This window comes from Phyllostomus hastatus, unplaced genomic scaffold, assembly GCF_019186645.2.
Source record: "Phyllostomus hastatus isolate PE091 unplaced genomic scaffold, TTU_PhHast_1.1 phas_scaffold_11, whole genome shotgun sequence".
NCBI classification, from domain to species: domain Eukaryota; kingdom Metazoa; phylum Chordata; class Mammalia; order Chiroptera; family Phyllostomidae; genus Phyllostomus; species Phyllostomus hastatus.
In genome coordinates, this window is record NW_025334005.1 from 3,739,394 (window position 1) to 3,754,295 (window position 14,902).

At 58.3% G+C, this 14,902-nt stretch overlaps 1 protein-coding gene across 1 annotated transcript; it reads left to right on the plus strand.

The window, feature by feature from the left end:
• Positions 1 to 3,637: 3,637 nt before the first annotated feature.
• On the plus strand, positions 3,638 to 14,778 carry NAALADL1 (N-acetylated alpha-linked acidic dipeptidase like 1). The gene is made up of 18 exons (XM_045855423.1): positions 3,638 to 3,837; positions 3,924 to 4,096; positions 4,183 to 4,304; positions 4,650 to 4,772; positions 6,633 to 6,916; positions 7,009 to 7,110; positions 7,845 to 7,930; positions 8,052 to 8,171; positions 11,326 to 11,411; positions 11,495 to 11,558; positions 11,644 to 11,711; positions 11,900 to 11,991; positions 12,069 to 12,159; positions 13,296 to 13,377; positions 13,468 to 13,641; positions 13,716 to 13,803; positions 13,921 to 14,013; positions 14,271 to 14,778. Exons 1-18 carry the CDS (start codon positions 3,638 to 3,640, stop codon positions 14,455 to 14,457), a joined length of 2,235 nt encoding a protein of 744 aa, XP_045711379.1. The 3' UTR covers positions 14,458 to 14,778.
• Positions 14,779 to 14,902: the final 124 nt, after the last annotated feature.

Below are 14,902 nucleotides of genomic sequence, written 5' to 3' on the forward strand. Positions count from 1 at the left end.
GAGTGCTAACTGGACACAAAATTGGCCAATACCCTGTAGGGTGACATCGCCCACTGGGCAGAAACCCTCTAGCACGTCACGGAAAGGCCTGGAACCATCTTTCTGTTCTATCCCCACTTCCGAGGGCCACCGGCCAAGAGGATGGCATTCAGGTTTGCGGCCCCTGCTTGCATTAGATCTGGCTGCGACCAGACCCCATGGGACCAAGCCCAGGCCAGTAACGCGTAACCGACTTGACCAGTGAAGGTCTGACTGGGTCACGGCTTCCGTCTGAGCCAGCTGACCTCTCCTTCAAAGCTCACCTCTCCTGAGGCCACTGCACCCTCTCTGCCTGGATGGCCCTCAGCGTCCCAGGGGTCCCTCACTGTCCACTTCCTGGCTGGTTCTCGACCAGTGCCCCGGCCAACCAGTGACCCCGTGGCATAGACAGCCCTCTTCCCATTTTCCCGAAGGGAATCACCCAATACTGAGATTGAGAAGGATCATTGGACCAACGGCCTAATGGTTTAATAAATGTAACCATTTAAGGACTTCCAGCAACAATGCCTCGTCATCAGGATGGTCCCATCTGAACCCGCTTCCTCTACAACCCTCTAGCGTCTCGGCCTGGGAAAGCAAGCCCGTGCGGCTGCACTGACGGAGCTCGGCTGCAGGAGTGGAGTCTGGTCCAGGCCTCCTCCCCACCCGCAGTCCTCTCCGAACCAGGGAGTTGCTGGCAGATGCCCCAGAGCATCCTGGCTACAGCGGCCAGGCCCCAGCAGCGCACGGCCCTGAGGGGCTCAGTCACTCACAGCCACTCCTGCTGATGACGTGCCCTGACATGCCCCAGCCACACCGCTGCCCAGTCGGCAAGGCCCTCCGGGCCGGGGGAGGTCCCGGAGCAGAGCTGTCCAGGCCCCGGGGCGTTACCGGGTCTTTGAATTCACGTGCGTGTGCACACACACGCACACATTCCTCCCAGAACTGCTGGTCGGAGCAGGCTGCTGTGTCAGTCACAAGCTGGGCCCGCAGCTTCCCGGCCTCTCAGTCGTCAGGACACCAGGATGGGCGGGCGGTCCCCCGCTGTGTCCCCGAGGTCAGATCTCTCTCGTGAGGGAGGAACGGGATGCCTCCCTCTCCCCCAGCGACCGAGAGGGGTGCAGCTCATGCGCAGGGCTGCAGGAAGTACGGCCTGTTCAGATGGAGCTGCTTCCCCGTGGCTGCCCTAGACGCCCCTTAGATTCCCGGCAGCTGGAGCACGCAGGCCCAGGGTTGAGCGGTGCCGCTCAGGTCCGCTTTTCCTCCTCTCTGCAAAGATTTGGTGAGTGCCTAAGGAGAGAAGGTGGAGTCTGGGGCCAGGATGGCTGTCAGGTTCCTTCGGAAGGCACAGTCCACAGGACTTACCAACAGCCTCAAGGTGGGGTCTCAGAGAGACAAGTAGAACGTGACTCCGAGATTGTGGGCCGGAGAGTCTGGACAGACGGAGCTGCCGTGAGCTAAAGCAGAGCCTGTGGCAGGAGGGAATTTGGGGGTGGGGGAGACCGGAGCCCAGTTCTGGGCGTTTCAGTGTGAGCTGACCCTGGACCACCAAGTGGGGCTGTAGTGCCGGCGGCTGTGTGGGCTGCAGCTGACTCCGACAGCCTGAGCTGGAGCCCTAGGGTGTCTCAGACATGCCCATGCACACGTAACACTCAGGTGGAGTCGCCCACTTAGGTGTCACATGCTCTTGTCTAGATGTCATGTTTGTGACTTCACGTGTTCAAGGGACTAAAAGCCTTCCAGGAGGGCGTGGGGCGGGACCAGAAAGCTGCTGCCTGGTGGTGTCATTACTGTGTCTCCAACTTATCAGCAGACCTTGGCGTCCCACCACCTGCCTGGTGGTGAGTCTCCCTGTGTCCTCACAAGGAATGTGTGTGCTCTCCACACTGACAGGCTTCTGATAAGATCCAAGGTCGATATCCTGGGTGCTGATAATCACCTTGCCAACAACAGTGGCTTCCCGGTGCCCATCCCTGAAGTCGAGATCACACTACACCCCTCCCCTGCACCCCCCTGGCAGGCCTCCAGCGCCAGCAGGCACAGCCTCCTGACTGAGGGGAGTCGGGTCTGGTGGGACAGGGGCAGCTGGGGCCGCTCCTCGAGACAGCTGTGAAACCCCACACACAGACACCCACTAAGCCCGCCACAGCCCAGCTCCCTCAGCTCTTCAGGGGCCTTTGGGCCTGTCCGTGGGCTGCAGCTTGGCTGGGTGGAAGGCAGGATGTCGCACGGGAGGTGAGAGGAGTAGTCACAGCTTGAGCTGCAGGGACCTTCCCAGCTCTGCCTGGCTCTCTGTGAGGTGTGGAAGAGGCTCAGTATTTGTGCTGAGTACTTGGTCCCTCCGTCCCCCGCCCCTCCCCCCCACCGCCCTTCGCCCATGCTAGGCCATCGGTGCAGATGGCCGGACCCTTGCCTCCTCTGCGCACTGACTTCCTCCTCATCCTGGGAAGATCCCTTCTAAGGGGCCCTCCTAGGCAGAATCCCTCCTTCTCCTCCCAGGGAACACATTGGTCCTCCCTCTGTAGGGGCACTGACCACAAGGTTGAGTCCAAAGCCTGTCTGTCTGCCCCGCTGGCCTTGAGTTCCAGAGCACCTTTGCCTCCTCCGGCCCCAGTGCAGATCCGGCATAGAGCTGAACGAATCAATGATGAGGCTCGCAGGCATAAGCGACAGAGTGAATAAGTGGAGGGTGGGTGGATGGGAAAGGGGTGGGTAAGTGGGTGGGTGAGTAAATGGGTGGGGAGATACGAGGGTGAGCAGTGGATGAATAGGTGGGTGGAGGGATGGACAGTTGAATGGATTCCAGAGACGGTCAGGGGATGGAAGAGGAAGTCACTTTGCCAAGTGAGTGTGGGCTTCCCTTCTGTCCTCTAGAGCAGCCCCCCTTCTAAGAGTTCCCCTTCCTCCCATGAGCTGGCACCACTTCAGGCTAGACAGAGAACTCTTCTGGGTCTCTTCTTCCTGTATGTCCAGACTTTGCATTTTAGGGGGTCAGACAAGGCAGGAGTGACTAAAATGTACTAAGCTTCCACTATGCACCAGACACTAGGCTAGATATTTCTACAGATGTGGTCTTGTTTAACGAAGACAGAATCGCAGTCTTGTGAAATAGGTTCTGTTACTCCCATTTTACATCTAAGAAAACAGGCTTAGAAAAGCTAAGTGAGTTGCCCAAGGTCACACAGCTTATGTCTAAGAAGGATGGGATTTGAACTCAAAACCTGCTCAAGCAGCCAGTGCGGGATGTGCTGGAGGTCAGATGACGCCAAGGAGACAGAGGCAGGGGCGGTGGGCAGCAGGCACAGCCCTGCGCTGAACACAAGGGCTCTGAGTTCCAGTCCTGCCTTGGCCTCGGTTTTATTGGCACACCCGGGATGACATCTGGTCCCTCTCTGGCCTTTGGGGCGCCTGTGCGGACTTGATGCCCCTGCAGGTCTTTTCTGGTGAGCGATACAGACTTCGAGGGGGTGTGGATGGCTCCTGGCCCTTCCTGCAGGATGCTTCCTCACCTGCCCTGACAGTAGGGGAGCCAAAGGGCAGGGCCATCTCGGGCTAATGGTTAACTAGACCCGACACCCCATCTATAAGGAACCACCCTGGCTGGCCAAGACTCCACAGGATGTCGTGGGTGAAGGTGCTTGGGGGGCTGCTGGGGGCAGCTGCCCTCTTGGGGCTGGGGATCATCCTGGGCCACTTCGCCATCCCCAAAGGGGCCAACCTGCCGGCCTCCAGTGACTCAGCCTCCCGGGACCTGGACCCAGAGATCCTTGAGACCGTAATGGGACAGCTGGAAGCCAGCAGGATCCGGGAGAATCTTAGGTGAGAGGCCTGCCTACCCGCCCCTTCTGCTCGCCAGAGGCCCCTCCCTGACCCCGCGCCTGCCCTGGCCTCTGCACGCCCTGCAGAGAACTCTCCAGGAAGCCGCACCTGGCCTCCAGCCCCAGGGATGAGGAGCTGGTACAGCTGCTGCTGCAGCGCTGGCGGGACCCGGAGTCCGGCCTGGACTCAGCTGAGGCCTCCACGTACGAAGTGCTGCTGTCCTTCCCCAGCCAGGGGCAGCCCAACCGCGTGACCATTGGTGAGGTCCCGCCTGCTCTGACCCGGGGATGCCTGTGGGGTGCGGGAGCTGTGGGGCCCAGTCCTGACCCTGCCCCCCTCCCACAGTGGGTCCCACCGGGGATGTCCTCTTCTCCTGTCGCCAAACCGAAGCAAACCTGACTGGGGAGCAAGAGGGGCCCGATGTGGTACCACCCTATGCCGCCTACGCTCCCCCCGGAACCCCACAGGTGGGCCTAGAACACACCCACCACACTGCGGTGGCCCAGCGTCCCCCCTCACTCCCGCTGCTCCCATCCTGACCCCACCCCCAGAATTTACTCACCTCCACACTCCATTGCTACTTCTTTCGCCCATCACTTAGTCTCTCAACAAACGCTAATAGCCCCTGCTCAAGGCCAGGCCAGATACAGGGCACCTGGACACAGAGGAGACCAGGTGGAAGTGTCCTTACAAGCTCTCGGCGAAGTAGGGAAACAATCCGAACCCTTCCTCCTGCCGCCCGCCCTTCCGTCTCGTTTCCCACTCCGTCTTTCCTGGGCCTGGGTCTCAGGGTCCCCTTCTCTTGGGACTAGGGCCTCCTCGTCTACGCCAACCGGGGCTCGGAAGAAGACTTTAAGGAGCTGGAGGCTCAGGGAATCCAACTCAACGGCACCATCGCCCTGACCCGCTACGGGGGCGTCGGCCGAGGGGCCAAGGTGAGCAGCAGCCTTTAGTCCTCAGTGAGGGGTCGGGGTGGGGGAGGGGCCCGGCAGCGGACGGGGCCCAGTGAGAGCAAGGGCGAGGAGCAGTGCTGAGTGGCGGGCAGAGTCCCATTTGCGTTACTGGCTGATGCGCTGTGTGACCTTGGGTGCCCCCTCTTAACCTCTCTGAGCCTCAGGAAATAAAGGAATGAGGCAAAGTTTTCAGCTTCGAAATTTGGGGAGTCTAAGTCCTCCTGTGAAGGACTTCTTCCGAATAGTCAACTTAAATCCCTCCGCTTGCCCTCCCTGCAACCTGCCTCTTTTCCATTACACATTTTGACTAAATGTTACGTGTCCATGGTTTTAACTTTTTTTTTTTTTAAATATAAAGAGGTCTAGGATGAAAGACAGTTTCAATGGGTACAGAGTTTCAGATCTGCAGGACGAACGGAGTTCCGGAGACGATGGTAGGGACGGGTGCGCGATGGCGTGGGTGTATTTACCACCACGGGCCTGCACACTTGAAGATGGTTAGGACAGTACACTTTATGTCAGGCATACTTTATCACAGTTTTTAAGGAAGTGTCCATGATGAGAGCCGGAAAAACAGAAAAAGAAAAAAAACAGAAAAAAGTAGGGGGACAGGCATGACGGAATTTCCAGTTTAAGGAAAAAAAAAAACCGGTTAGTTTATGACATATCTATCCAGAGTTTCTTTTGGAAGAAGCACATATGAATAGATATCATTTCTTTAAAAAGATTTTATTTATTTATTTTTAGAGAGCGGGGAAGGGAAGGAGAAAGAGGGGGTGAGATACATCAATGTGTGCTTGCCTCTCGAGCGCCCCCTACTGGCGAGGGACCGAGCCGCAGCCCAGGCATGTGCCGTGCCAGGGAATGGAACCTGTGACCGTTTGGTTCGGAGGCCGGCACTCAATCCACTGAGCCACACTAGCCAGGAAGGAATATATATTCTTACTTCCCCCTTTTTAACATAGAAGTAGCAGACTATAGCTGCTGTTCTGAAATGTGTTTTTTTTTTTTTTTCACCTTAATACATTCTGGAAATCATCCCCAGTTAGTACATAAACTCTGTCCTTGTTTACTTTCTTTAAAGGTACTGTTTTGCTTTTATTGTGGCAAAACATATGTAAGAAAATGTACTGACATGTACTACTTTGACCATCTTCAAGTGCACAGTGCAGTGGCCTGAAGAACACTCACAAAATCGGGCAGCCAGCCCCACCACCCACCTCCAGAACTCACTCGTCCTTCCAAACGAAACTGTCGCCATCACAGGCTAACTCTTCTTCCCCCGCTCAGCCCCTGGTGACCTCTCTTCAACTCTCTGTCTCTGTGAATTTGCATTTTCTTGGTATCTCATATAAGAGGAATCGTATGGTATTTGTCCATTTATGTCTGCCTTATTTCCCTTAGCATAATGTGTTCAAGTTCATCCGTGTTGTATGAGAATTTCCTTCCTTTTGGGGGCCGAATAACAGCCCCTTGCACGTCATGTGCCATGTTTTGCTTCCCCATCCACCCGTCGGTGGACACCTGAGTGGTTTCTGCCCTTTGGCTACTCTGAACAGCGCTGCTGTGAACATGGGTGGACCGCAGTCCTTGTTCTTCCATACGGCTGCATAGTGTTCCCCGGTAGGGCGCCTCAGTTTACGTGCCCAGCGCACCCCAGTAAGCGCTGGCTTGCTTGTGCCCAGCAGTCTCTTGCTCTCTGGAGCAGCACTGCAACAGATGACTTGGGCAGGCATCACCCTGCCAGTGGGAAGACAGAGCTGTCCTGGATTTCCATGGGAGTGAAGTAAGACGTGCATCCTCCTCGCCCCTCTGCCTAAGACTAGCCTCCTCCTCCTCTAGGCCGTCAACGCCGCCAAGCACCAGGTAGCTGGCGTACTGGTGTACACGGACCCCGCAGACATCAATGACGGCCGGAGCTTGCCCAACGAGACCTTCCCGCACTCCTGGCACCTGCCTCCCTCAGGGGTGGAACGAGGTTCCTACTATGAGTATTTTGGGGACCCTCTGACTCCCTACCTTCCAGCCAACCCGTCCTCCTTCCGCCTGGACCCTGCCACTGCCTCTGGATTTCCCCCAATTCCCATTCAGCCCATCGGCTTTGAAGATGCAAAAGTCCTTCTCTGGTGAGCTTGTGCCCTGGCGTCTCCTGCCCATCCTGCAGTGGCCCCCACACTTCAGCCCGCACACCCATATTTGCTGCCCCCCCCCCCCGCAGTAACCTGCAAGGACCCTCAGCGCCGGCTGCCTGGCAGGGAGCACTGGGCTGTGACTACAAGCTGGGGCCAGGCTTCCAGGCGGATGGTAACTACACAGGCAGGTGAGACGGGGCCCCTCCTCCCGCGACTCTCCTCTCCCCTTCCCTTTGTTAGGCTGCGGGACCAGAGTTCCCCCTCTGCCCACTCCTTCCGGCCTTTCCCTTTTGTCTCTCTCCCAAACCTTTCCCTGACTTCAAAATGTCTGTCTTGTCTTTGGGGGAACCGGTTGAACAGCTGCGTGGCCCCCAAGTTCCCGTGGGGTCCCCCCACCTTATCTCAGGACCCTACTCTCCAGCCACCCCTCTCTCGAACACACCAAGCTTGTTTCCCAGTCAGGGCCTCTGCACTTGCTGTTCCCTCTGCCGGGAACACCCTTCCCGGCGCTCACGGCTTGCACCTGCCACCCGGTAACTTCTCACACATCACCTTGTTAGTGTGGTCCCAGGCCCCTTCACCTCCTGCAGCTGTCCACTCTCTGGGGTCTGTCTGGCTCAGGAGAGGGAGGTCCCCCGGAGGCTGAGTGCGTGTCTGGCATCGCCCAGAGCCTAGCGTGGCGCCAGCAAGCACTGAGTATCTGATAAATACTCACTGAGAGTGAGCGAGCAAATCAAGGAAAGGGAGACAGGAACCAGAAGAGCTGGGCTCCAGCCTTGCTGCCTCTCCTGGCGCGTCTGGACACGAGATCTCGTCCTGTTCCATTGCGCCTGTTTCTCCTGCACTGGGGCAGTGCGTGGCGCGGTAAGGGTTGGGGGCAGTGGGCAGGGCCAACACTCGGTCGCCCCCTTCACCCCCCTAGCCAGGTGAACATGAGCATTCACAACCGCCTGGAGCTGCGGAACTCCTCCAACGTCCTGGGGATCATCCGCGGGGCTGTGGAGCCTGGTGAGCGCCCCCTCCCGGCTCCCTGCGCCCCCAGGACCGCCCCGCTCGGAGCGCCCTGGCCACGCCCCCTCCGCCGGGCTTGGCTGACTCCGCCCTCTTGTGATTTCTCTCCTCTCGCCAGACCGCTACGTGCTGTACGGGAACCACCGGGACAGCTGGGTGCACGGGGCCGTGGACCCCAGCAGCGGCACTGCTGTCCTCCTGGAGCTCTCCCGCGTCCTGGGAACCCTGCTGAAGAAGGGTGAGGCCGCCCCCCTCCCCTGGTCCAGGGACTCTCCGTCCAGGAGGTTGCCTCCAAGCCCACTCCTTCCTAGCTCTGGGCGTCCCGTCCCGCCTCCCCCCTGTTATTCCCCAGCGCCCACTTGTGCCAAGCCTGAGGGCTCTGGGGGCAGACACGCACGGACACCAGCTCCGGCTCCGAGTCGTGCAGTGCAGACCGTTGACTAATTCACGCGGTAGCTGCGGAGAGCTTGCCCGCGCCCCTCGACGGAACGACGCGCAGGTGGCGCTGTGAGCAAGGCAGCGCCCGGGCTCTGCCCGCCGGAGCTTCCGCCCAGCGCAGGCAGGGGTGGTAGTCATGAACCGCGGACGTGTCTCAGTGCCCCCTCTACGTCGGGCCAGCTCTGAGCACCCGGGATCCCACAGTGAACACCCCAGGGTTCCTGCATGTAATGACAAGTGTGAGGCGTGCGACAAAGAAACCTATCCGAGGGGCTCTCCAGGCGCAAGTTAGACGGCAGTTCGGAGACCCAGGTGGAGGGCACGGAATGCGGCAAGGAGGGGCTGGGCCAGGCGGAGAGCCAGCAGGGCCGGTTCGGAGCCCCATCCAAGGGCGGCAGGGAGCTGCTGAGGGATTTCAGTCAAGAGAGCGGCAGGATCTACACGGCTTCCTCTGCCTCGGTGGGGAGGGCGTGGGGGACGCGCGCTGTGTGGAGGGATGGATGAGAGGCCTTGCCATCCTTAGAGACCGGGGAGATGGGAGTGGGGACCAGGTAGGGGCGGCAGAAAGGAGACGCAGTGTGAAGACCTGGGTCTGCCGGTGATGGAGGTGAGGGCCAGGACGAGCAGGCGCTGCGGGCGTCTGGCTCCTGGTCTGAGCAGCCCGTGTGTGCGGTGGGGCCGTTCACGAGAAACCACACAGGGTGGGAGGGCTGGTCTCTGAGCCGGGGAGAAGGACAGAATGTGGTTCCTCACATAATGACTTTGTGTTTCTTTTTTATTGTGGTAAAATATACGTACCGTAAAATTTACCCTTTTAACCGTTCACCCTCACAGTGTTTTAATTTTGAAGTTTAAGGACTTAGGACCGTACTTGGGTGTAACTACCTCCCAGGCACAGGCAGGCCGGGGGACCCTTGATTCTCAGTGCTGGGGGGGGTGCAACATTATGGTTTCACATCTCGTATGCGCTACAAGGCGGTCACCCCCGAAAGTCTAGTTACTGCCCCCCTTCACCCTGTCTGCCTGCCACCCAACCTTCCCCTTTGGTAGCCACTGACCTGTTCTCCATGTCTTTGAGTTTGTTTCTGTTTTGCTTCATGTGTTTGTTACCTTCTGGCCATTTGTAAGTGCACAGGGCAGTGGCATTAAGCGTCTCTGCAGTGTTGTGCCGCCACCAGCACCAGCCACCTGCAGAAGGTTTTCCATCTTCCACTGGGCGTGGCGTTCTGAAGTTACAACCATCTAATTTGAATCGGTACCAACTTAACTTCAGTCACATGCAAAAACTCCGTTCCTACAAAACTCTGTTCTTCCCCTTTATGCTATCCGTGTCACACACTACATCTTTACAGATCGTGTGCCCGTTCTCGGACTGATTTCGAGGTGCCCAGGAGACACTAGGGGAGAGGGCGAGCGGGCAGCTGAAGGTGCAGGTCTCCAGGTTCGAAAGAGACCGGAGAGTCAGTGGCACTGATGGTGTGTGAACCCACGGCTGTGGTTGTGGTTGTGGTCGTGGTTCACTGATGGGGGTGGACAGTGCGGAGAAGAATCTGTGCAGAGAGGCTGGGCTTTTGATCTGACCCCCTTTGCTAGTGCAGGAATGTCTGTCTTTGTTATTACGGTTGTTAAGTGTTTTATTTTGAAATAATTTCAGACTTACAAAAGAGTTGCAAAAGGAGCACTGAGAAGCCTTGTTTGCCCTTCAACCAGACGTTCCTAATATTAATGTATCGCCTTGTTTGCTCTGTATTTATATTTTTTTCTGGAGTGTTTGAAAGTTGCAGAAGCGCTGCACCTTGAGCCATAAACGTGTCACTGTGTATCCCCTGAAATAACCACAGGGCCGTGTCCGTGTCGGAGTCAGGAAATTCACGATGTCGTCACTGCTCCTGTAATGACCTTTAGAGCAGGAGTCTCCTGGTTCAAGAGCCACCCAGGACCGCCCGGTGCATGCGCAGTGGCTGCGTGGGTTCTGTGTAACAGTTCGTCACCTGCTCTTTGTCTTTCTTGGTTTTGGTATCGTGCTGTTGAATGTCCTTCAGTTTGGGCTTGTTGGATTAGATTCAGGCTATTCATTTTTGGCAGGGGAAAGTATGGGAATTTGTCACTGCAAGCACGTAATGATTTTATACTTACTTTTTCCACTTACAACAAAAAAGACAAGGAATGATCAAAGGGGATTGAGCCACAGCCAGAGGTGGGAGCACGACCAGGAGCACGTGTCACCATGGAGGGTGACAGGGCATCTGGGGGAAGTCCTAGGAGGACCACCAAGGCTTTTGGGAGGTGGCTGGGGACCGTGGCAAGAGCAGCGTGGGCACCGAGGCTGGAGATGGAAGCCGGGCTGCAGGAGGCTGTGAGGCCGTGCGGGGCATCGATTAAGCCCCTGGACTCTGCAGCCAGACCTTGGATTTCAGCCCTGGTTCTGCTGCCTACCCACTGTGTCCTTTAACTTGTCCGTGACTCAGTTTTCTCAGCTGTGAAATGGAGACAACAGTAGTCTCTTTCTCAAGGCGTGGTTGTGAGGGTTAGCTCAGTGTGGATAAAGCCCTAGGAGGACGTTACTCTATCGTCCCCAGGTGAAGAAGGTTATGGGCCGGTTTTTCATAGGCTGCATGGAGAAGGGACGGCGGGTGCAGGGTCGGGAGGCCGTCTCAAGAGCATACCTCGAGAGCGAGCGAGGAGGGAGGCAGGGCATTCTGGCAAAGGGACCGCCGACCTGACCGAGGGAGGTTAGCGTTGCAGGCAATGTTGAGGCGGTGGAGAGGTGTCCCCACAGAGGGAGGCTGGGAAAGGAGCCTCCCGGGAAGGCTCTGCTGGAGAAGTGTCAGGACTTACCGGTCGGCTGCCCCGCCCCTTCCAGCTCTCCGTCCTCTCCCTGTCCCCAACCTTTCCTTTAAGTCACCTCCGGAGGCGGAAGCCCCTGCCCTCTAGCCCTTTATCCTCGTCCGCAGGCACCTGGCGCCCCCGCAGATCGGTCGTGTTTGCGAGCTGGGGAGCAGAGGAGTTTGGGCTCATCGGCTCCACAGAATTCACGGAGGTGAGTGAGCCTCCAGGGCGGACGATCAAGGGGATCCCCGGGGCCGGGCGGGGCCAGGCTGACGTCACCCCGCCCACCCGCAGGAGTTCTTCAGCAAGCTGCAGGAGCGCACCGTGGCCTACATCAACGTGGACATCTCGGTGTTCGGTATGGGGGGCGTCTGGGCTGACTGAGGAGGAGGGAAATAAAGGGGCTGGGGCCCTGATAGAGTCTCCCTCTGACCCTCCCACAGCCAATGCCACGCTGAGGGCTCAGGGAACGCCCCCGGTCCAAAGCGTCATCTTCTCGGCAGCCAAACAGGTGGAAGGGGCGGGGCCGGGCGGGTGCTTTCCTTAGGGGCTAGGGGCGGGGACTGAGGCTGGGGGCGGGGCTTGTAGGGCCCGCCCGACTGCGCCTAGGCCGGAGACTAGGGTGGGCGGGGCAGAGGCTCCCTTAATTGTTGGGCTTGGGGAGGGGCCAACCCTGAGACTAGGCTCCCCTCGGGTCAGATTCCTGCACCGGGCCCCGGCGGCCTCAGCATCTACGACAACTGGATCCGGTATTTCAACCGTAGCAGCCCGGTGTATGGCCTGGTCCCCAGGTGAGCCCAGGGCCGGAACCGGGGCTCCTGGTGGGCGGGCTGGCCCAGCAGCCTCTAACCCATCTTCCGTCCCGCAGCTTGGGCTCTCTGGGTGCCGGCAGCGACTACGCTCCCTTCGTTCACTTCCTGGGCGTCTCCTCCATGGACATCGCCTACACCTATGACCGGGTGAGCGGCAGCCCCTCCGTCTCCCAGCCCCATAGTCGGCTCCACCAGTCGGCCCCTCCTCCTTCGGGCTGCTCTAGTGCCGCCTGAATCCGGCTCCATCACTCACGCAGTCGCTGTGCTACCTCTGCCAAGTTCCCTAACTTCTCTGAGAATCTGCTCATGCTCATCTGATTTATCCAATTTAATATGCTATTGATGATGCCCTGGCCAGGTAGGTCCTTGGTTAGAGCACCGCCCAGGTGGGCCAAGGTTGTAGGTTCAGATCCTGGTCAAGGCACATACCAGAAGCAACCAATGAGTGCGTGTAAGCGGAACAACAAACCAATGTTTCTCCCTCCCCCTCTCTCTCTCAAGTCAATACATAAATGTTTAAAAAAGATTTTTATTTATTTTTATACAGAGAGGAAGGGAGAAAGAGGGAGAGAAACATCAATATGTGGTTGCCTCTCATGCACCCCCTACTGGGGACCTGGCCTGCAACCCAGGCATGTGCCCTGACTGGGAATCAAACCAATGACACTTTGGTTTGCAGGCTGGTGCTCAATCCACTGAGCCACACCAGCCAGGGCTCAATAAATAAAATTTAAATAGATACTGTTGATTGTAAGATGCACCGTTACGGCATGCACAAACCCACAGCCAGCTATTTGTAGGGTAACACTGACTGTAAGGAGCATTATGATTCCAGAGACCCTAAAATGTGAAAAGTTGCTTATCTCAGAAGATTAAATAACAGTATAAAACAGGGGTGAGTCACACTACGATAGTGAAATGAGGTAAGGGGTGCAGAGTACCCAGCCTGTGTCTCCAAAATCAGTTTCTCTCCTTCATGGCCACACTGCTCCTGGGCAGTGAAGCTGGATTTAAACCCGAACTCCAAAGCCCCAGGCTCTTCTTTATGTGAAATGGGAAACTGGCGCCTGCCCCAGCTCTGCCATTTACTAGCTGTGTGACATCAGGCAAGTCACTTAACCTCTCTGAGCATCAGATTCTTCCTCTGTAAAGTGAGGCTTCTAAAACCTACCTCGTAGATGGGGCAGTGACTTGATACATGTCCCCACATTGTCGCTCACTGTAGGAACACCCCCTCCCTCTTCCCATCTCAAGCCTGTTACCTCCGGGCTTTGTCTCCCCAGAGCAAGACCTCCGCCCGCATCTACCCCACCTACCACACAGCCTTCGACACCTTCGGTTACGTGGACAAGTTTGTGGACCCCGGTGAGCAGAGGCGCAAGGGCACCCTGGGGCTGGAGGAGGGTGGGCTGAAGACCGAGCCCTGGCCTCATCGCCCCCCCCCCGCCCCCACAGGCTTCAGCAGCCATCAGGCCGTGGCCCAGACGGCGGGGAACGTGCTTCTTCGGCTCAGTGACAGCCTCTTCCTGCCTCTCAACGTCAGTGACTACAGTGAGACCCTCAGAAGCTTCCTGCAGGCTGCCCAGCAGGACCTCGGGGCGCTGCTGGAGCAGCACAACATCAGCCTGGGTACGGAGGCCCCTGACCTTGAGGCCCAGGGAGACCTGCACTCCCAGGGCTAAGACGCCGGCTGTACCCCACAGGGCCTCTGGTGGCTGCCGTGGAGAAGTTCGAGGGGGCAGCGGTGGCCTTGGGACAACGCATAGCAGCGCTGCAGAAGGGCACGTTCGAGTGAGCGAGGGCCGCCAGCAGGGGTCTGGGGGTGGGGGTGGGGCGGCATCCGGGGCAGGATGCAGGCTGGCAGCTGGGCTGCTGGCTCCAGTGCCCAACAGGCCCCGCCCCCTCCAGCCCTCTGCAGGTCCGGATGCTCAATGACCAGCTGATGCTCTTGGAACGGACCTTCCTGAACCCTCGAGCCTTCCCAGAGGAACGCTACTACAGGTGAGCTGTCCTGGGGCTCTTGGGAGATGCGGCGGGGTGAGGCTGGGTCATGGGCATCGAGGAGGGGATGCAAATCAGCCAAGGTCACCCGGGACTAGAACCCACACCTGCCGCCGCCACTGCTGTAACTGCCCTAGCTTTTAGAGGCAGCGGGAGGTGCTTTGATGCCTAGCTTTATACAGTTGAGCCCGTTCCAGGCTGAAGCTCCCACATCTGACCCCCAAATGACCCTGATTCTTCCTTATTTCTCCCATTAGCCACGTGCTCTGGGCTCCGCGCACCGGTCCCGTAGCCACATTCCCAGGGCTAGCCAATGCCTGTTCCACGGCCGTGAACACAGGCCCGGGATCTTACGCCTGGGCTGAGGTGCAGAGGCAGCTCAGCATTGTGGTGGCGGCCCTGGAGGGTGCGGCAGCCACCCTGAGGCCTGTGGCTGACCTCTGACCCCGGCCCTCCTTCCTTGACCCCCCCTTATCCTATCCCTCTCCCACTCCAGTTTTCTTTGGGTGTGTCCCTCCTCCCCAGTGCCAAGAGCGGGCACAGCCACAGGATCCCCTCAAGCTTCTGAGGCAACAGCTCAGGGTCCCACTGGTTGTGGTCACCTGCGGGGAGTGACAAGCCCTGGGGGAAAGTCTCCCTCAGTCTGGCTCTTGGTTGGCAGAGGGTGGAGAACAGGAGGTGGGGACGGTGGGAACGGCAGGACTCCCGGTGGTCCTTGGTGGGGGCGGGGTGAGGAAAGGACGCATGATGCCAGCCTTAGATGCCAGGTCGGGGTCCACCAGGGCCACCCCTCAGGGGCCGGCAGGGGAACTGAGGCCCAGGGTAAATAGCACCTTGCCCACCCTGAGTTCCTCCACCCTCAGACCCCTAGCATTTCTCACCCCCTCCC